We start from the raw sequence: 22,809 nt of genomic DNA, 5'->3' as shown, positions 1-22,809 counted from the left end.
TGTGACTGCAAAAGCTACTACCATCATTGCCCTCTGAAAAAGAACCAGTTACAACGTGAGCAGCCCTTATTTTTGTGCTGAACGCACGAGAAGTCGGGATACATACATTCTGACTCAAGGGGGCAGTTGAACATGTTGCGTTGCAAATCTTGCACTTGCTTCGAGTGCCTGAGCAGAAGTACAACAGAGATGAATTCAAATTCATTTCACCCGTTAATAAAGGGAATGTACTCACATTCCTCTTTGCAACCCCGGCAAAAGACATGTGCGCAATTTGTAACAAAGAACAATGATGTTCCGGTTGGTTGAGCAAAGCAGTTGTTGCAATAAACCAGCTTGTTCATTGCAAGTTTCTCGTCAACACCTCGGCGCAGATGCAACGACGTCCTGGACGAATAAAAACAGACAACCCTAGCTACAATAAGTGTTATTATAACTATTAATAACCACCATACTTCACTGCAAGTCAAGCATACGAACGGGAACAGCTTTCTTGCGTCTCTTGAGCAGTGCTGCCGCTTCAGTGTTTCAAACGCGGAGAATGAATGACACGTTTTAGGAAGCGATGTAGGCGATCTTCATAAACACCGTCGGAATGACAGGGGAAAAACTGCCGTCTGCAAAGACGTTACCGTCTAAGTGGCTCGTTTCACGTCTTTGCATTAAACAAGAACCTGTTTATACATGAAAATTAGTAAAAAAAATACGTTAAAGGCCTCATAGTTACCGCAGAGAATACATGACTCAATGCTTCTGTGAAATCGTATTTGCCGGGCAGAGCTCCGGAACATGCCGCATCGCCTTTTCACCGGATCCGCGCGCCAACGTGGATGGATGGGTGGATGGATGGATACGGCTGAACCCTTTAAATCGGGCGGTGGCTCAAGCCACCTAGCCATGACTTAAGAAATTTTACTATTCTCTTGATTTTAGCCACCAATCAGATAATCTTCGCTTGGTTACTTCTGCCCGCTTAAAATCTACTTTCCCTTCACTGTCCATAAACCCAATGCCTTGGATAAATCAGCCCCGCTGTCTTCCACTGTAGGGTGAAGCCCTTTACAGAAACGTATCAAGTGTTCAGCCGTTTCCTCCTCCTCTCCGCACGCAACGCACATCGTGTCTATCTCGTGGTACCTGACTCTATATGTCTTAGTCCGCAAAATCCCCGTCCTGGCCTCAAACAACAAAGAACTTCCCCTACAGTTATGATAGATATTTTCTTTGGCAATTTCCTGCTTAAAAATACTGTATGTTCCCAGTACTGATCTCGTCACTATCCCTGTTTTCCACAGAGCTCTCTCTTTTTCTTTAACCTTTTTCTTAACCGATAATTGCTGGTTTTCCACCCTACTGCTGTCCAGATATTTGCTTGCCAATTTTCTAGTTCGCTTTCTCCATTTCGTGTCAACATTCCTTATATACAGGTATCTGAAAACTTTTCTAGCCCACTGCTTTTCCCCTATTTTTCTCAATCGCTCCTCAAATTCTATCTTACTGCTAGCTTCTCTGCTCTCGAACGAGGCCCATCCCATATCACCCTGTACCCCCTGATTTGGTGTATTGCCATGTGCTCCCAAACCTAGCCTCCCTACGCCACGTTCTTTAATTTCTAACCTTGCTTGAACATCTGGTCTCATGCACATGACCGCATTACCGAAAGTCAGACTAGGAACCATCACCGCTTTCCAGATCCCTCTTACCACTTCAACCCTGTTGTAATTCCACAGTGCCCTATTTTTCATGACAGCTGCATTCCTACTAGCTTTATTCATTGCATATTTTTCATGCTCTGTCAGATACTCAGCACCTTTATTTATCCACACCCCAAGATACTTGTACTCATCCACTACTTCTAGCGTGAACTCCTGTGTTCTATGCTCACCGCCCTCATCATTAAATATCATGACTGCAGATTTTTCCTTACTAAACTTGAAACCTAATCTATCTCTCTCTGTACCACATATGTCTATCAACTTCTGTAAATCTTCCTTGTTGTCAGCCATTAGCACTATATCATCAGCATATATTAGTCCCGGTAATGACTGTTTAATCAATTCTCCTTGCTTGAAAAAAGAAATGTTGAAGCCTAGTCCGCTCCTCTCTAGCTTGGACTCTAGCCCTTGCAGGTGCAACATGAACAACAAAGGAGACGGAGGACATCCTTGGCTAAGCCTCCCGCTGTACCTCTACAGGTTCTGATACATTTTTTTTCCTATTTTATAAGCACTCTGTTACCTTTACATATATCTTTTAAAAGATTAATTACTCCATCTTCCACTTCCAATGTGCCAAGTATGTCCCACAGATACTCCTGAATAATGTTGTCGTAGGCTCCCTTAATATCCAGAAAGGCTAGCCATATGGCCCTGTATTCCTTTTTGGCAATCTCTATACTCTGCGTCAATGAAAACATATTGTCCTCCAACCTCCTTTGTTTCCGGAACCCATTTTCTAGTTCCCCTAGCACCCCCTCGTTCTCCACCCAAGCCTGCAATCTGTCCTTTATAATCTGCATCACCACCCTGTACACCACAGATGTCACTGTTATGGGACGGTAGTTACTTACATCAGCTTTGTCCCCCTTTTCCTTATATATCATGTTCGTTCTACTTAATCACATTCATCGGGGGCTTTCCCATCCACTATCATTTTATTCATACATGTATTAATGTTTGCTTGGATTTTGGTCCTAGCTTCTTTAATAACATAATCGGAATACCATCTGGTCCTGTTGATGTGCCACTAGGAACCTTCTTCTCTGACCTTTCCCACTCTCTTTGCTCAAGTGAAGCTATTGGAGTAACCGGTCTATCCTCCTTCGATAAATTATGTGCAACATTTCTTTCTTTAAATTTTTCTGTCATCGTTGTTCCTATGTGTTTTATCGCTTCATCCCCTTCTAGTCGAATACCCTGATCTGTAACAATAAATCTTTTCTCTAGCCTAGTCTTATTACTCATTGCATTTAGATATTTCCAGAATTTTTGAGTGGCTTTTCTATCCGGTTTATTTACTTTTGACATCCATTGGGCACCCTTTCTTCTAATTTTCTCATTAATAAAATAGGATGCTTCCCTTCTAAACTTTATGAAGGTATCCCATTTTCTGTCTACTTCAACTTCTGGTTCACCCCTCCTCTTGGAATATCTGTGTTCCCTGGACGCTTCCTGATGTTTCTCAATCACCCTCTTGGCCTCCTCATCCCACCAACTCTTGGGTTCGCGTCTTTTCCCTTTTAGCTTTACTCGCACCTTAGCTAGCTCTAGCTCTAATAATCGAATTAATTTGGTATAAGTTCATTCTGTTTCACTATCCTCAAAAACCACTTTCTCAATTTGTTTGGCTGCTGCTTCCAATTGCTCTTCCGAGTAAAAATTCCCCTGTGATTGTTCATCTCGCTTCAGTCCTACATTGGTTTCTCTTCTGAAACTCAACTTGATATGCTTGTGGTCACTACCTAGACTTCTGGAACCATGTTTTTCTATGTTCATTACGCCTAATCTATTATACATCCTCTGTAACATTAGTGCATAATCTATCGTCGAGTGCAGACTCCCTGCCTCCCATGCCGTGAGCCCTTCACACTTCTCGGTACTGTTGCATACAACTAAATCATGCCTGTCACACATTTCCTGCAGCATGCTTCCTGTCGAATCTGTGTACCCATCCATGTCTTCTATATGTGCGTTCATGTCGCCTAATATAAATATCTCGCCCTGTCCTCCTAGCTCATCAATGTCGCTTGCAATACATTCTAACCTTTTCTTGTTTTCCTCTTTGGCATTAGCTCCTGTCCACAGGTATACAAAGGCAAGGAGTGTTTGCACCCCTGCCACTTTTCCTTTTAGCCATAAATGTTCCTTGCATCCTAGTTTAACCCTATGGAAATTCGTACTTTTATGAATGAATGCCCCGATTCCACCCCCCTTTCTGCTGCCCTCTGTTCTAGTGCAATATTCCCATGCGTAGTCTGGGTTACAGGGTGGTTGCTTCATGTCTCTAAGATGCGTTTCCACTAAAGCATACACTGTTAATTTCTCCTGCCTTAACTGTTCTTCTCTTTCCTCCCATTTCAGTCTTCCTACCACCTTGCATGTTAATGAAACCAGTATCTGAATTAACTTGGCCCTGGCGCTTGTGTCTATTTCTTCTCCTATGGTTCCATCGTCCTTTTGATCTTGGTTCTTCCTTCTCTACACTGGTTCCCTCAGCGCTCTGGTCCCCTCAAAAAAGCTGTTGCCTGGCGACGTATCCTACTACCCACCCTTTTGAAAGTGGCACCACCGTAGTGAATGCCATCCTGTGCAAAAGGGTGGGGCCTGACCTCGTACACTGCCCTGTTAACTTCCATTACCCCGTATCTTAGTAGTCGACTCATTAACCATGTTACACGGTTAGCCTCAACATTGGCCGTGCTCTCTCCGCCTCACTTTCCTCACTTTCGCACCACGACAGAGAGCAGGTAGAGAGCGGCTCGAGGTCTGTTGCACGCGTTGCTTGTGAGCTGGCGGGCACAGATCGGGAGCGTGGTGCGCCAGTCAAGCGGCATCAGTCAAATAAAACTCCGAGTGGAGTTCGGAGCGGCCGAGGAAAGTTTGTTCTTGGGCAGTAGAGCAGCTATTAACGATTTTTGCTGAACTTGAAAGTCTCTTTCACGGCTAGATCTGAATTTTGTTCGCGCCAGGGGTGAACTCGAGCGACGGCCGGCCCGTCGAGTGCGCGGCGCGTTTTATATGAGCGGAGTGCGTGTGCGTGCGCGCGTGCTTGGCTCCCAAGTGTGACCGAGCGCTTGAGCGGAGAGACATCCGTACTGCATGCATGCGAGCATCGACGGAAGGAGACACTGCAAACTCTTGAGAAGTTCTCACATATAGCGCTTGCGGACTACCGATTAGCGGAATGACTTCTCGGTTTACGGTGTCCAAGACCGAGAAAAATTTGCTCGCCAATGACGCTTCGGCTGAGCGCCGCTACGGTTCCACGGGCCGCGGCAGTGCGTCGGGCTACGAAGACGCCGACTTTCACGGTGAGCGATTCTCCAGCTGTTGCCTTTCTTTAGGCTGCTGTCCTGTCCACGCATCATTTTTCTTATTCTTTTAAAATTTTCGCCCGCTCTCTGCAACTCTGCGCGGGCTGCCAGCATCGTGACCAGGGTGATGATGTGCGCTGCGATATGCTCTGCGCGGACGTCCAGCCTTCCAAATGGGCCGAGAAAACAATGACAGGAGAAAAAAAAAGAGGGAGGGAGGAGAAGGCGGTCGCTCGGCTTGATGGCCTTGCTATAGTTCGTTTCCCCCCCCCCCTCTCGTTTCCCTTTCGTGTTCCCTTTCCCTTTTGCCAACTCGGCAAAGACGGCTCCTTTGATTTCCCTTGATGAAACTGGTCTGGAAGTTTGGAAGCTACGAAAAAGTTGCGAGAAAATAAGAAACGTACTTGATAAAAGCATATGTTATGAATAAGATAGAAGCGCGAAAAATTACTGTCATACTGTTGGGTGCTGTTTAATAATGATAATTGGTTTTTTGGGGAAAGGAAATGGCGCAGTATCTGTCTCATATATCGTTGGACACCTGAACCGCGCCGTAAGGGAAGGGATAAAGGAGGGAGTGAAAGAAGAAAGGAAGAAAGAGGTGCCGTTGTGGAGGGCTCCGGAATAATTTCGACCACCTGGGGATCTTTAACGTGCGCTGACATCGCACAGCACACGGGCGCCTTAGCGTTTTTCCTCCATAAAAACGCAGCCGCCGCGGTCGGGTTCGAACCCGGGAACTCCGGATCAGTAGTCGAGCGCCCTAACCACTGAGCCACCGCGGCGGGTAAGGTGCTGTTTTCAATATCCTGGCTCAGTGTAAGCTGCGTCCAGACGCACGAGTCGCCAGCAGGGGGGGGGGGGGGGGGGGGGGGGGGGGGGGGAGAAAAAAAAGGAAGGCTGTTTTGTCTTCATTTCTCTCGGATGGGATTCAACGGAAATCGAGATGGACTTCCTGGACAGCATAGCGAGCCCTGCTCACGCCTGCCTCCGAGTCGGTTTGCGGGGTGTGCTAAGTTTGCTTTGGTGTCCGGTTCGAAACTGTCGACTGATACGCCTACGCTCGTCGCCCGCGTAGCAGACGCCGTAAACAGGCTGCGCTCGCCGCCGTGTCATGAGGTGAAGGCTGCGATACGAGAACTGTCGCATTGAAAAGAAAATTACTGTTATGGTGGCTTAATTTAGGCTACAACTTGCGCATAACTAAGATTTGCTCGTGGGTTTTGTGCAACCCAACATCAGGTGACACTAAACGCTGCGTGGTCGGTTACGATGGTCGCTCCATCAGGGGGTGAGGAGGCACTGTTGCGCTTTGCCTTTGCGGTAGACTTACGTCTTGTTGCACAGAAAGGCTTTGTTGCGCTGTTTTTTTTTACGCATATAACCGAAAACTTTCGTGAAATGCTCTAATGTGCAGGAATAATCTAACGAGGTGTGATAATCTCTTAAAGGGACACTGAGGAGAACCCTATCAAATTTTTTTCGTTAGCAAAATCTGATAGTTCGGCATTTAATTGCTTTGTTGCCGCTTGTCCGGCCGCGAAAGATGCATTTATTTCAAAGAAATTTGGATTCGAAGTTGAAAAAGTTTTTCCCGCCGCTCCGATTCAAACTCGAGAACTCTTATGACGACGCGGAGAACTCTTATGATGTCACAGGACGGAGTGACGTGAAACGTGACGTAAACGGAGACTCCGTGATTTCTGGTAGCTAGCGGTGCGGTCTAGCAGCTGCCGAAATGAAACCGCCGCCGCACGTTGAAGGCATCTATCGGGGGTCTCTACCGTCGCTCTGTTTACGTTTGCACCGGCGTCTTGCAAGCGTTGCGATGGATCCCGTTCCCGAACCCGACGACGTAGTTCTCGCAAAATCTCCGGCCTGCATTTCAGCTACCTCAGCCCCACAGAGCGTGCGATGCTTTTGAGGGAGCACGGCTAGGTTAGGCGCCCGCGGGTCGTTTCCCCCTTCCGCCGTGAGCAGCCGTTGTACACTAAATATAATCCCAGTGCGGGGAGTGGCGAGGCGCATGGACAAGGTCGGCGCGTTGCGCCCATCGGAGGATGATCGGGGCTTTGGGGCCAACGGATTGGGATTCCTTGAACGGCGCGGTTGCACGGGGCAGCAGGCGGCGCCGAGGTCTCCCACGGTTGCAAGGGCCAAGTTATTTATTCATTTTATTGCCACAAAAAACGGATAGGTGCTGAAGGGCGGTCGCGTTTAAATTGGGCGCCTTGAAACTAAAGCCGACGCACGACGCTTCAACGGCTTCCGCTAGATCCAACGGGTCCACTGGATTGTGCTCTCTCGCCCACTTGCATGTACCTTCAGATGTGTACTGTGAATGGATCAAATTAGCCGAAAGCTCGAAAAGAACAGCTCCGCCCAACTGCCGAAGTTATTGAATTACGTCACAACGCGCACCTCGCCGCGGAGCCGAATCAGTCTGGCCGGGCCGGCGGCGGCTGGCGCACTCGGCGCGAAATACGAGACATGCTCCAAGTCTCCCCGCCAGTGCGGTCAGAGTGCGCCCAAGCCGCCGAACGCGTCGGCGGTCAAGCGCAGTATAGAGGGTCTCGCTTTGGCCGATGTGACGTCGCCGTGCAGCGCGCGCGCGCGTGTTACGCCGGAGCATAACCGCGCCTTAACAGAGCCTGCGCTTAACCGCTAATCAACGTATTCGGTGGCGGCATCTATGGGAGCCACTGAAACCCCCCGCCCACTCACTGAATAAAAAAAAATCATCTGCCGAGATTCGGAATTCAAACCAGGCCTGTGGCGTTTGAGGCGGAGACGCTACCACTCCGCCACTACGGCTCAAGTAGCAATTACCAATAAAAGCGCATCTAGTGAATGCACTCTTCCGATGCAGAAATCTCCGCGCTTTTGCTACGTATATCCTAGCCTAAAAGAGCTAGGCCATCAGCAATTTTTCTGAACTGCCTTGTACCTTGTCTCCCGTTCCTAATAAACGATTTCCGTTAAGTAGTTTGAAGTTGACTGGCACAGCCGGGAATGTTTCGCCGGGCAAGCGTGCGAATACACAAGTGCTGCCTTGTACGATCACCGACCATCGTGCCATCATAGTTTTTCATCGACCGTGGCGATCATCTGACAAGCTTTAACAGGCTCCTTCAAAGGTTAACTAGCACTTTAAGCGGCACTTGGAGTTCCTCTGCTGTTCGGCGCTTGTAAATCGTGGCGCGTCAAAAACAAAACCACGGGGCACGCAGAGCTCATAGACGCGAAGCGCCTTAAAAAATCGAAACTCTCCTGGCCGCCTGTGGTGCCGCCAAGCATCGGTTGTCTTTGCTTCCAACATTCAGGTTGCCTTTTGTCTGCCTTCTTTGTGTGATAAAAGTGCACTATCGGTTTTAAAAGAAAACTTACTTCAATATTGAACCGCGCAATCTTCCTTTGTCAGCCTCAGAGATTCGCGCAGATGTAGGAAGGGAAATTCCTCCAAGGTGGCGTCTCTTGTCCTAGACGTCACCACGCTTGTACTTGCGAGTTTTGCCTGTGGCGGCGATACCTGTATTTTGGTTCTTGCTATTTTCTACCTTACAAGAGCTTTGCTATCAGTAAGAGTGGCGTTTTTGTGATCAGGAGCTGGTATTCTATCGATACAAGCCAACTTCAATTTCTCCTCAGTGTCCCTTTAAAAGCACTAGCTGTGCAAACTTCACGCGTTAATTCTAGGGAGGGGGGGCATAAACTATTTATTCGGCGTCCGTGGTTTTATTACGTTGCAAAGCCAGGCTGGACAAGCGGATTCCCGAATGTTAGTGCTTGCACTGTTTAGCTTCTGTACGCGTCGTATAACCTTTTGGGCGGAAAGCGCGTGCGGTGTGTGCTGAAGGCGTACGTATTCGTTGTGGGCAGAGACCTATTTTTCCTGTTTTAGGTTTTAGGTTTGAACATATCGGACATATTTTTGTTACAGTTGAGTGTATGGTCGACTACCTTTACAAACCCATTCGCAGTTGAAATAGCTTGTCGGAAGTCTTCATTTCTGTGTGTGTGTGCGTGGGCTTTGGAAGCCTCGGTTTAGTACTGCTTATATATGCACTCACATGTGCATGCAGCCCCTTCTGCCAGAGAACTGCGAAAGAATGGATCGTGCAAAGTACCAGTGAGTTGCTTTAATTTTTTTAATATTTCTAAATGAAGCATTTCGCGAAGGGGGCGACTACAAACGTTCGCGCTTGTAGTCGGACATGCCGTCAGATGAGCATCCAGGACGTCCCTGTCGTGTACGGTCGGTCTTCTGCTGTCTCTGAGACCAGTGCCACGCGCTCTTTGCGACACTGAGGGCGGAAAACATTCGGCACGAAGAGTCAAGGTGACAGTGAACCTCGATCGCAGACAAGCTATTCGCAACGGCCTTTTTTCTGGCTGTGCGCATTTGGTTTAGCCCTTCCGTGCACGCGCGGCGCATGGTAAAGGGTCGACACTGGTATGCCTCTGACTGAGCACCTGCCATGGCACGCTGTGGTGGGGTTTCGCATTTATTTCACTGTGCCTGGCGGATGCCTGAAGTGCCCTGGAGGTCGGCCGTCAAACGCGCCGTATCAAGCCAAAAGATTGCAACCTAGGCCGACCTGTCCTTTGTAAATAAGCCTTTAATTTTGTCTCGACGTTTCTGGCTGTGAAAGAAAGCTGAGGACTTCGAACATTTCCCGCATGGATGGACGGGCGTTCATTGCGAAACTTTGGAGACCAGGACGAAAAAAATAAAGATGAACACTGTCACGATGACTACTGAATTCTCTTTTGTGATCAAATGAGTCAGCGCGGTGGTGGTCGCCATTTTCTGTCCCTTGTTTCAAAAGTTGGGCTGTTTTCCGTTTTTTTTTTTTTTTTGCTACGAATCGCCGACTGGCCAAGTCAGCCACTCTTGCAGAATGCTTAAATCCTTCACAGTGAAACGGAGACGTGGCGGGGGCCACGACGTCCAACCATTTCTTCTTTATTTATTTTGCGGCATTGTTTGATGCCAACAATTAATTATTCTCTTGAACGTCACTCTACTTTCTGTATAAATTTCCGCATCCTTTTAGTCTATAGCGAATTTGACTCCTACAGTGTTATGTTTTGCCTGCTTTTCCGCCAGCAACCCTCAAACCGGTTTCTTTTTTTTTTGTTAATGCCACCTTTGGCAATTAATTCACGTTACAGTCGTTGTTCAGTGAAATCGAGGACCTCGTTCGGGGCACCGAGTGGGGCACCGCGCTGATTCTCGCCATCCTTTCGTCATCATCTTGGGTGCTGTACGGAGAATGTCCATGAGTAGACTGCTACTCTTGTAGCCGAACGTCAGAAGGTTTCTGGTATACGGCGCTCACCTTTGCACGTGGCGTACGCGGTGCCTGGCCTCACAGCGGCGCCACTTGCGGAGGTGGCCGTCAGGGGGAAGAGTGTGCCTCTACACTTTTGCGCTGCGTTGACGCGCTGTTCCGCTCATAATAATTATAGGTGAATAGAGCCAAGCTGCGCCACGCTGTAGTTGTTTGAAGGAAATACAAATAATAATGAGAAAAAAACGATCAGCAAGGTTCTGTTGCGGGCCATTTGGTGTGATCCGTATTGAAAAAGTGAACGCAATGTGATGCGTTTTCTTCCAATGTCTCGTCCCTGTTTTCCGCGGCGAAGCACCTTTTCAATGTGGAAAAAGCAGGTGTTAGCTCTGCCGCGGTGGCTCAGTGGTTAAGGCGCTTGTCTACCGAACCGGGAGTTCTCGGGTGCGAACCCGACCGCGGCGAAACGGAGGCGAAACGCAAAAGGCGCCCGTGTGCTGTGCGATGTCAGTGCACTTCAAAAAAAAATTCCCAGGTGGTCGAAATTATTCCGGAGACTTCCACTACGGCACCTCTCTCTTCTTTCACGCCTTCCTTTATCCCGCCCTTTACTGCGCGGTTCGGGTGTCCACCAAGACATGTGGGACAGTTACTGTTTCCTTTCCTCAAAAACCAATTTCATTCATTTCAAGTTCAAGGGAAATGCGGGGACACGCGATGGGCCTGCCGGCCTGTGCCTCGTTAAAATGCTGCATCGTTTTGGGAGCTGCATTGGGAGCTTCAGCCAATCGGTGACCGAGTTTAGAAATCTGCTCACACGTAAATAATGCTCGGGACTGCCCTATGCACTGAGCTGGCCATGGAGCTGGCCATAATCGCGGCTCCCAACGATGCGAGAGCCAAGTCGCCGGCCACTAACAAGTCGTTATCGCGTGCCAGGAGCTCTGTCTCTTTGGTTGCTGATGCAAACTCCATCTGGGACTCGGGTGCGAATTGAAAGCAGGCGCCGGCAAACTTTTGATGGGAAAACATATGTGGCCCCCATTTTTTGGACAAAGAAAGTTCACGAAATGCAATGAACTAATATAGGAACCCACCGCCCCGGCAAGCCTAGCTCATAAATCCGCCCCTGCCGCTACAGCGCCCTTCGGTTTCAGTGAGGCTGGATAGCGCTCTTCTGTTCCGGTAACAGGGAGTGCGGGGAGTGTTAGGCCTATCTCCCTCTTCTTTATTGAGTCTGTTTCCGTGCCAAACACTTACACATGGCGCCTTTGGTGATGGGAGGGCGCGCTCGGGGGCATTTCTTGCGCACCGCGGAGTGAGCGAGTTGATGCCCAGCCGTGGCTTGGTGTACTGGACTGCGGGTAGTGAAACATTCGCGTTATTTCCTCTTCACGCCGGCTCACATCTTGGGCTCCGCGTTTGCTGTTCCTTCGCAGGCAGCATCACACGGCGGCAAGATGTGAAGAGGATCTGCGTGAAGCGACGGGATCCAGATGCAGCCTGACTCTGTGCCTCGTACTCGTTCCTCCTGCTCGTCGTTGGCCTCTTTCTTCGGCTCGAGACAGTCACCTCTTTTACTCACGGCCTCTTCTCTCGCATCGACCTGCCATCTGCAGACCGCGGGCTCAAACCGGACAGAGGGCACTCGTCTCGCGAGGAGCCGCTCTTTCCTCTCGCACACTTGAGCGGAAACCTTGCCCGAGCTTGGGTGCTCCAATCTACTGGCACGTTGTGCGCAGCGTCGTGAAACGTGCCGATAACGCTCGTCAAAACCAGCAGTTTTTCAGAGTTTGTGGCAGTTTCGTCAAAAAACTTATTTTACAGGCAGGCGCTGCCAGACTGGTCGGCGCAGGACCTCTTACCAGTGATGGTATAGCCGACGACACAACGGTCAACGAGGCCATTGTCGAACCGCGCTTACGTAAGGAAAGTTTTGTGAGCCGGAGGTTATGCTCATTCTTCTTGTTGTTTGAAAATATAGTAAAACCACGTTAATTGAGATTTCACGGCGCCGGAGAAAACGTCCGAATTAACCGAATGTCGGATTTTCGGGGGGACAGACGAAGAATAAAAAAGGTATCCGACATCAGCATACGTATAATTCTTGAAAAAATCTGTCATAAATGATTGCTTCGTGCGACAAATTTGTGTGGCAAGAACTGCTTTTCGCAGTTCCGCCTAATTGTGCAGTGCGCGCACGCTGTCAGATGAACCAAAACGTATGTCCTTGATCAACACCGTTGGGAGCGTCAACATCCTCCCCCTCCCCTGCAAAAAAAAAAAAAAATCCAGCGTTCCTGCGTACACGCACACACAGTGCGCAACGGTAAACGGCTACAGCCTCCGCGATAACACGAAGAACGCTAGCGGCGCGATCCGCGCGCAACGAAAACGAGAAAATGGCGGGGCGCAGCACAAAGCAGTAAAGCATCCCACCTTACCTTATCGGCTACTGATCATGTCACTGAGTACGGCGCCTGTAGATTTTGGTCGGAGACCAGTGCCACTTGTGCGATAGTGGCCACATTTCACTCACTCCCTGTATTCATCACCCCATCTCCGGCGCCCTGTACACATGCGAGCCTCGCCGCCTGTCCGAATGAAACGAAGCGCGGCCGAAGTTCTCCGACTTAACGAGAGTTTCACACCATAGAACTGTACACACATTTGGCGTGGGCGGGCGTGGTGTCAGAATTACCCGGCTTTCCGAATTGGCGGTACTTTACTACTCGTAGCTGTCGTTCAAGGGAAGCGGCGGCTGACTCCTCACGCAAGATTGGCGCTTGTGCGACCCCTGCTCCGCATCTCGGCCTGAATGGCGCGCACCATGCAGTGCGCTGCCACGGCTGCAGTCTAGTATAGCGAGCCTCTGGCTACTGCGACCTGCCGTAACCTGTCTGGCGGTGTGGGACACGGGGGAGACTGGAGGCACAGCTTCGCGAGTATAGATCATCTGAGCATCGCAGGGAGCTTCAGCAGCCCGTCCTTCGCCGAGTGCACTGACTTGTCCCTACCGCGAGAGCAGGCTCGCCTCTGGAACGCGTCAGTGCCTGCCGATAATCGTTCTGGGGCGGCCCGTTAACCAGCCCGGAGGGCCAGCTGGGAGACACACGAGTGGCCGCTCCGACGCGTTTTCCGTCTGCAGCGCCTCTGTCGCTCCACAGCGCGGCGGCCGGGACATCCGCCCCTGGCGGCGTGGTTGATGCGCTCCGTTTCTCCCCGCCCGTGCATGCCTCGCGGGCTCGGTGGGTGCTCTGGGTGCAGCAGAACGACGGGGGTCAGACGTGTGGCCCACCTCCGTCTTTGTTGCGGCCCAGGCGGCGGAGGGATTTTTGTTTTGTTTTTTTAAGCGAAAAGCTTCACTACGCCAGCTTTTCGAGCCGTCAGTGGGGCAGCAAGTTTGACCTTGAATTAGATAGACATCAAAGGAAATGACGCCTGTCTCACATATCTCGGTGGACACCCGAACAGCTCCGTAAGGGAGGGAAAGTGAAATGAAAGTTGGTTTTAAGGAAAGGAATGACGCCTGTCTCACATTCCGCCATTTCCTCCCCCCCCCCCCCCCGAAAAAAAAAACAATTTCTTTTTCAAATTCGCGTTCTGAAATTATCTGCAGGGTTTGCGCGTCGTTCGGAACCGCATTTGGTTCCATATCTCCGCATACAACAAGCAATAATACAGTTGTACATATCACCGAAGCTATATTATGTACTGTATTGTTTGAGCGCCTTTAATGTGGTTTCGAAGAATGTTTAACAAATAAAAAAAATGCTTACTACTGTGTGTGTGTCAGTATGGCTACCTGTGGAAACCGCCAGTTGCTCGATCACAAACATAGCCAGGGAAATTAAGCTTTTGCCTTCGACCAAGGTTAACCGGATCTAAACCACCAGCATTTCTTTTTATCTTTGCCGTACAGCTTGAAAGAAAGCAGTGTTGGCGGTTACGTAACGCGTTACAAGTAACGGCGCTACCGGTAACATGTCACTTTTTTCGGTAACTTAGTACCGTACTCGTTACCACTTCGGAACTGTAACGGGTAACGTACTTACGTTAACACTATTCGGTAACGTGAGGTGTCAGGTTACTAGTTACTTTTTTATTCCAAATGCCCCCCCCCCCCCTCCGCCCTTTTTTTTCAGAAAAAAAAAGCGCAGAGCGCCTAAAGTGATGTTGCAATTAAACAAAATGTACAGGTGCTCTCCACAATCCTTGTTGCATGCCAGAAAACACCTGCCCGTGATGACGCGCCCAGACAAAAAAAAGAGAATATCCATAAAGCACGAAACATGTGCATGAACACGCATTAACACACTTGCCTTCACCTACCTCCCCTTCCCATACCACTCACACACACAACTCGCTAAAGTGTGGAAGCATGCGGAGATTTTTGGAACATCACATTTTTCAGAATTACTGTAAATTTGTTAAGAGTCCCGTGATATCTTTTTTTTTTGTGCAGTTAGAAGTGATGAAGAAATGCCGTTTTGTGCTTAATGTCGCATTCAGTAAATGGCTTCACCGTGTGTCACAGAGTTAGAAGCCATCACATGTTACTCTACAGGCAACTCTAGGCGAGTATAACATTGCTAAGCTCCTGCTCATTTGTGCAAAGTCTTCTCGTTAAATCAGGATTTCGGCTAAAATCGTTGTTTGGGCTAGAAGTTTTATGCGAAATATGTGCTTACAAGATTGTTCTCATGAGTTCTTGAAGCGAAGACACAAAATTAATATCTAAGGCCATGGAGTGACGTACGGCAAAGTGACATGCGGTACTTTTTTTCGGTAATGGTAACTGTAACGCGTTACCTTTTTTTGTCGCTAACGTAAGTGGTAACGCGTTCCTTTTTTAGTTACCGTAACGAGTAACGTATTTAGATACTTTTTTCTGTAACGCCTACAACGCTGAAAGAAAGCCTGGCCCGGACTGTGTTATCCGCTCCGCCTAGGGCGGTTAGATGTGCTTATAACACAAAAAGTGGCGCTAAGCCCACCTGCGAACTTTGTCAACAGTCGGGCTACGGAGACTTGCGTTGGCCCCATCCCTCAGAGTTGCTTCTCAGGGTGATGGCCCCTCTCTTTCATTCCTTCGCTCTACTTTACGTCGCAGCCAGCCTAATAATTAAGCAGATCCTTGCCATCCATTTGCCATCACCACTTTTCGTGCGCTGTCTACGGGTTAAATGTGTGCAAACCAAACTTTTGTAGCGTGTTCGTTCATCGAAATAACGTACAAGGCATCAGGATATATGCGTCACCATGGGAAGTTCGCCGACTTGCGGTAAATAATTTACAACTGAATTTTGCTATCATGCAGTTTATGTTTAGGCTTGAGCAAGCGAAAGGTGGTTGTTAGCCACCGCCATAAGGAAGTTTCAGGTCACGTGAAGCATACGGAAACTGTAACTCACCCACTCACTCACTCACTCGGCCGCCGCGGTGGCTGAGTGGTTATGGCGCTCGGCTGCCGGCCCGAAAGACGCGGGTTCAATCCCGGCCGCAGCGGTCTAATTTTGATGGAGGCGAAATTCTAGAGCATTTTGATGGAGGCGAAATTCTGCGCTTTGCGATGTCAGTGCACGTAAAAGAACCCCAAGTGGTCGAAATTTCCGGAGCCCTTCACTACGGCGTCCCTCATATAGCCCGAGTCGCTTTGGGACGTTAAACCCCCATAAACCAAACCACTCACTCGCTCGCTCGCTCACTTTCCAGGCTGCTCAGGGCCAATGATGAGGCTTGCATCGCGGCTGCTAAGAAAGCTACTTTGGGTCATTCAGATTTTGTGGTGTGGCGGTCGAAGCGACGGGCGATCAACTCGCATTTCAGGTGACTGTTGGCCCATTGAAGCATCGTCTTTAGATCGGCTCGCGATATGGAACTCGGTTTGTTATTATCCGACGGATGGTGCATGGCCACATTCTCACAGCCGGTTTTTCGCTTCCTCCGTCGCCGCCGGGGCCGACGGAGGAGGACGAATTTGGACCGGTTTTCCCCCCAAATCGGGCGGCCGGTGCCGCTGGGCCCTGCTAGGGTCCCTAGAAATACTTGCTAGTCTGCCGTTCGCGCGGAGCTCTCTACGGAACCGGTTGGCCGCGCCTCGGATGAATGCGCAGGGGGCGCTGCATACATTCGGAACGTCGTGCCTGCAGGAGCGGTCGTGCCGTGGCTGCGGTAATGGTGCGCGTTGCTTCTTGGTCGCCAGCCCATAATACTTGTTTTTTTTTTTGCGAAATTCATGAGCGTTGACTCGCGTGTGTGTTGGTGTGTGTGTTCTTATGTATGTGTGATCGCGTAATGTCTAGACACCGTGACAAGCGCCACATCTTGCCAGCTCAATTCGCCATCTGACTTTCCTTCAGATTTCCACCATCTAGTTAAAAACGTGCGAAATGCATTTGCAGGCAAATGGTTTAACGCACCTAAGGGTCGGGTGCCCGCTCAAACCGATCCGAGAAGTTTGGAAAATGGACAGCCAGCCAGAGTGTTTCGCTTAAAGCTATGCCGAAGATCACCAGCATGCACCTGAATCCCAATTCTTTTGAGAAAACGAGAGTTGCTCCAGCATTGCAGCTATTTGGTGATCATTATATTTACAGGTCTTTTTATTTATTGCACCCCGTTAGGACGCTCTTATGATTTCGTGCAAGGCACAGAATCTTTTGCAAAAGAATAAACAAGCTTATCAGGACATTGACTGCGCGTGTGCCAATAGCAGCGTTATACTCGCAGTCAACAAACTTTTTAATTTAAAGAAGTTCCTTGAAAACCTCACAAAGTCGGAAATTCATGCAAAGGCCACAATCGGCGGGTTTTTGAGCAGCAGCATAGCAGAGGGACTTCGTGTTTCAATTCAGAGCACACTTAGTCGCAGCTGCAGATCTCAGCACACATCGTTTTAAGTATGTGATGACTGCAAACTTGAGCCAAGACAGACTTGAAAGCGTATTTAGCGTTGTTCGTCAATCATTAGGACCTTTGACCATCGGAATGCCGCTCAGTATTTGGTTACTGTTAATGTACTCACATTCTACAATCTTGTGAAACTACCACCATCGGGAAACTGTGCTCCAGAAGTGGTCACTTCCTTAGTTTCGGTGGCGAATAAACAGCCGTGCAGCGAGAATATGCTGCCTAGACTCGACAGACTAATTGATAAAGGAGCGCTCATGATGTAAAAACTGCATTGGTTTCTTGTGCGCCACGTACAAGTATTACCTCTGACGACAGAGCCTGTATGACAGGAAAAAGCCACAAGATGTTAATTTAATTATTATATTTCGGGCTAGAAAAGCACTGAAAAAAATCAGTGCATAGACTGTGCGTCAGCCTTGACGGCTTAAAAAGCAGTGGCTATACAGAAAGTGATCGGGTTGCAGCTTTCACTGCAAAACTTGATAATGCATGGTGGCTTACTGTATCCGTCTGGCCCCTTGAATAACATAATTTTATCACCGTCCTTGAAGACAGCTTCACCACTTATTTTATAGTCTGAACAAGTTGCACGAGAAGAGCATATAGTTGACTTCGCTGATTTTTTAACACATGTACATTTTCCGCCTCTGGGGTGTGTGAAACATGGACGTGAAATTGTTAACGCCATAATCAAATTCTATATTCTGCTTCGCCTGCGCTTCTACATGAAGTCAATCAATGTTGAGAGGGCTGTCAAAAAAGAGCAGCCGAAGCTGTTAAAGATGAGAAGATGCCAGGAGGTGGTGCAAACAAAAATGTGGACAGCCTGAGTGCTAAGTGATGGAAATAAATGTGTTTAACAATGATTTTTATTTTGTGCTATACGTTACTGATCCTTGGGTATCTTTTCCCTGACAGGTCGTGTGACCTACACAGCATGGGCTAATAATGCTATTTTACCAAGCACGGGATTCTAAGAACTGCTTAGAATGCATGCTTGTGTTCATTACTTATGTAACTCGGTTGCCTAAGCACTAAGGAATGCGTTCCTGCAGTTTGCCTAAAGCACATGATTTACAGGACTCAGGTTCTCATCTTACATGTTTTTTTATTGTGCGTGCATCTAGAAGTTTCCAGTGTTCAGTCTTTTTTAGCTTCAGAGTCCGTAGAAGTTGAGATCGTATCAATAGTATGAGTGAAAATGCCGCTGTCAATAGCGCTCTGTTGCGCGCACACACAGTCATGTGGTTTAGAATCGTGGGTAACGTTCTTGATGCAAGGATATTTTTATTTAAATTCCTCAGAAGACGGTATATAATACGGCACGGAAGCAGTATTCAGAAAGGGGAGTAGGGAGTGAAAATAAGTGGGTTCGTTTCGCCTTCGACTCTGGAGTACGCGCACAAAATTTGTTCGCAAAAAAAAAAATCGTTTGCGTCGCTAAGCCGAATAACAGTGCAATCGCATGCGCAAGTCATCTGAAAACACGCAGAGAATTCGTTTCGCGGGGCGAAACGCGCGCGTCTACCGCAGACGCCGTGGCTGTCAAGGCACACCGATTGCTCGCAGCGCCACCGCGGCGGTCATTCAGCAGCAGACCCCGCCGCAGCCGGCGTACGCCGGACTAGCAGGTATTTCTAGGGACCCTAGCCCTGCTAATGTGGCTAGAGTGGGCAGGTGTGAAAACAGGCCGGGGAAGCATGGCCCCGCAGCGCGCCGATGCCGTGTGGCGGCGCTGACAGCAGAGGCGCGGTAAGGCGCGCAGCCGAAATGAGCGCATCGCGTAGGCTAAATTTTTACCACTGAGAGGAAAATGAGCCCGTTTCGCTTACCGCGAGTGTCAAAGAATGAATCTTTACCATAAAATAATGTTTCGTAAAGTCGCATCATTATTCCCGTGAAATATGCTGCTTCACAAGCGCAGTTTGCATTGCGCAGCTGGACTGAAGCGCGTATTGTGCGTGCTCATTTCGAGACGATGCCAAGATGTGAGCGACGTCGTAGTGGAAGGTTTCGGAATGATTTAAACCACCTGGGTTTCTTTAACGTGCACTGACTCTGTGCGTTGCGCCGCTATCGAAACGCAGCCACTACGGCGAGAAGAGCACGTTGTAATGCGTGCCGTAGAACCTCGCAACTGCAGTCGCATTGGCTGAAAGCTCCCCAATAATAATAATAATAATTGTTTTTTGGGGAAAGGAAATGGCGCAGTATCTGTCTCATATATCGTTGTACACCTGAACCGCGCCTTAAGGGAAGGGATAAAGGAGGGAGTGAAAGAAGAAAGAGGTGCCGAAGTGGAGGGCTGCGCAATAATTTCTACCACCTGGGGATCTTTAACGTGCACTGACATCGCACAGCACACGGGCGCCTTAGCGTTTTGCCTCCATAAAAGCGCAGCCGCCGCGGTCGGGTTCGAACCCGGGAACTCCGGATCAGTAGCCGAGCGCCGCCCCAACACACAAACCAGTTTTTGTCGCCGCTTGCGAGCCTGTAGCATGTATGCCATCTTGACGCTCATGTAAACTGTAAGCAATCTCCGACGATTCTAGACAGTGAAGCAACACATCTGGCCATGAAATTGTTGATTTACAACTGAAGGCCCCATTTCAACAAGCAGCAAACCAGAATTGGCTCCCTTCTGGGACCAGCAGACTTTTACAACTGAAGGCCCCATTTCAATAAGCAGAAAACCAGAATTGGCTCCATGAACGAAATCCACCAACTAGCCCGCCTCAAAACCCTTCTTGGTTATCTTGCTTCGCATTACATGCCCTGCCCAAGCCCATTTCTTTCTCTTGATTTCGACTAGGATGTCATTAACCCGTGTTTGTTCCCTCACCCACTCGGCCCGCTTCCGGTCTCTTAACGTTACACCTATCATTTTTCTTTCCATAGCTCGCTGCGTTGTCCTTAACTTAAGCTGAACTCTTTTCGTTAGCCTCCACGTTTCTGCCCCGTAGGTGAGTACCGGTAAGATTAAGCTGTTGTACACTTTCCTCTTGAGGGAAATTGGTAAACTGCCACTCATGATCTGCGAGAATTTGCCATATGTGCTCCACCCCATTCTTGTCCTTCTAGTTATCTCCCTCTCATGATCCGGATCAGCTGTCACTACCTGCCCTAAGTAGACGTATTCCGTCACAACTTCTAGGCTCTCGCTGCCAATTGTGAGCTGTTGTTCCCTTGCTAGGCTGTTGAACATTACCTTGGTTTTCTGCATGTTAATTTTTAGACCCATCGATCTGCTCTGCCTGTCTAACTCATTGATCATGATTTGCAGTTCACCTCCTGAGTGACTCAGCAAGGCAACGTCATCAGCAAATCGCAGATTATTTAGGTATTCTCCATTTATTCTTATTCCCAACTGTTCCCAATTCAGGCCTCGAAATACCTCCTGTAAACATGCGGTGAACAGCATTGGCGAGATCGTGTCTCCTTGCCTGATGCCCTTCCTTATTGGAATTTTATTGCTGACTTTATGCAGGACTATAGTAGCTGTGCAGTTGCTATATATCTTCCAGTATTTTGACATAAGGCTCTTCTACCCCCTGATTACGCAATGCCTGTATAATTGCTGAGGTTTCCACTGAGTCGAATGCTTTCTCGTAATCAATGAAAGCAATATATAGATGTTGGTTATATTCTGCGAATTTCTCTATCACCTGATAGTGTGAATATGATCTATTGTGGAATATCCTTTATGAAAGCCTGCCTGATCATTTGGTTGATTAAAGTCTAACGTTGCCCTGACTCTATTAGCGATTACCTTAGTAAACACTTTGTAGGCAACGGATAGTAAGCTGATCGGCCTGTAATTTTTCAAGTCCTTGGCGTCTCCCTTCTTATGAATTAAGATAATGTTTGCATTCTTCCAAGCTTCTGGTACAGTCGAGGTCAGAAGGCATTGCGTATACAGGGTGGCTAGTTTTTATAGCATGATGTCCCCTCCATACTTCAACAGATCTGCTGTTACCTGATCCTCCCCAGCTGCTTTTCCCCTTTTCATTGCTTCTAAGGCTTTCTTTACTTCATCTTTCGTTACTGGCGGGATGACGCATTTCTGTGCACTGCTGTCTTTCACATTAACGCTCTGATTACATTGGCTACTGTACAGGTCTGTGTAGAACTCATCGGCTACGTTAACTATCTTATCCATATTCCTAATGACATTGCCCTGCTTGTCTCTTAATGCATTCATCTGGGTTTTACCTATGCCTAGTTTCCACTTCACTGCTTTTAGGCTACCTCCGTTCTTTAGAGCATGCTCGATTCTCTCCATATTAAACTTCCTTATGTCGGCTACCTTGCGCTTATTTATTAACTTTGATAGCTCCGTTAGTTCTATTCTATCGGTAGGGTTAGACGCCCTCATGCTTTGGCGCGTCTTAATCAGATCTTTCGTCACCTGAGATAGCTTCCCGGTATCCTTTCGAATTGTCCTACCGCCTACTTCTACTGCGCACTCCGTAATTATTGATGTCAGATTATCGTGCATTGAATGAACATCAAGATCGTCTTCCTCAGTTAAAGCCGAATATCTGTTTTGCAGCGCTATCCTAAACTCCTGTGCTTTCCCTCTTACGGCTAACTCGTTAATGGTCTTCTTCTTCACTAGCTTCTTCCGTTCCCTCTTCAAGTCTAAGCTAATTCTAGGCCTTACCATTCTGTGGTCGCTACAACGCACCTTTCCGAGGACGGCCACATCCTGAATGATGCCAGGTTTAGCGCATAGTATGAAGTCGATTTCATTTTTAGTTTCACCATTGGGGCTCTTCCAGGTCCACTTCATGTTTTCTCGTTTGCGGAAGAAGGTATTCATGATCCGTAAATTATTTCTATCCGCGAATTCGACTAATAACTCTCCCCTGTTATTTCTAGAGCCTATCCCATAGTCACCTACGCGTGTTCGTCAGCCTGCTTCTTGCCCACCTTCGCATTGAAGTCGCCCATCAGTATAGTGTACTGCGATTTTACTTTATTCATTCCCGATTCTACGTCCTCATAGAAACTTTCAACGGTCTGGTCATCATGGCTGGATGTGGGTGCGTAGGCCTGCACCACTTTCAGCTTGTACCTCCTATTCAGCCTAATTACTATAGCTGCTACCCTCTCGTTGATACTATAGAGCTCCTCTGCGTTCCCAGCTATGTCCTTATTAATGAGGAATCCCACGCCTAGTTCTCGTCTATCCTCTAATCCGCGATAGCACAGTATGTGTCCGTCCTTTAGTACTCTATACGCCTCACCTGTCCTCCTAACTTCGCTAAGCCCTATCACATCCCATTTAATTCCCGCTAGTTCCTCGAACAGCACTGCTAAGCTAGCCTCACTAGATAAAGTTCTAGCGTTAGACGTTGCCAGGTTCAGATTCCAATGGCGGCCTGTCCGGAGCCAGAGATTCTTAGCACCCTCCGCTGCGTCACAGGTCTGACCGCCGCCGTGGTCAGTTGCTCCGCAGCCGCTGGTGGTGGTGGTGAAAACATTTATTACGGATGAATAGGAGGTATGTTTGGATCAGCCCGTAAGGGACCGATCCGTACAAGCACTAGGTGGAGGTCCCTAGTA

The 22,809-nt window shown here is 48.5% G+C and overlaps 1 protein-coding gene across 2 annotated transcripts in view; it reads right to left on the bottom strand.

Annotated features, from left to right (window-relative positions):
• Nucleotides 1-819, bottom strand: part of LOC144115566 (uncharacterized) — a 74,666-nt gene extending 73,847 nt beyond the window's left edge. The window contains exons 1-4 of one of the 2 annotated variants that reach the window (XM_077649995.1): nucleotides 728-819; nucleotides 481-617; nucleotides 236-387; nucleotides 22-168 (exon numbers count right to left, since the gene is read on the bottom strand). In XM_077649995.1, coding sequence (XP_077506121.1) covers nucleotides 22-27 — 6 coding nt within the window. In that variant the 5' untranslated portion in view covers nucleotides 28-168; nucleotides 236-387; nucleotides 481-617; nucleotides 728-819. Of the gene's footprint in view, nucleotides 1-21; nucleotides 169-235; nucleotides 388-480; nucleotides 618-727 lie in introns of those variants that run through there. The other variant, XM_077649994.1, reaches the window with a different exon arrangement.
• Nucleotides 820-22,809: the final 21,990 nt, after the last annotated feature.

The sequence above is a fragment of the Amblyomma americanum genome, chromosome 1, assembly GCF_052857255.1.
Source record: "Amblyomma americanum isolate KBUSLIRL-KWMA chromosome 1, ASM5285725v1, whole genome shotgun sequence".
NCBI lineage: Eukaryota > Metazoa > Arthropoda > Arachnida > Ixodida > Ixodidae > Amblyomma > Amblyomma americanum.
Note: the sequence above shows the minus strand (reverse complement) of the source record. Positions and strands in the feature narration are given on the sequence as shown.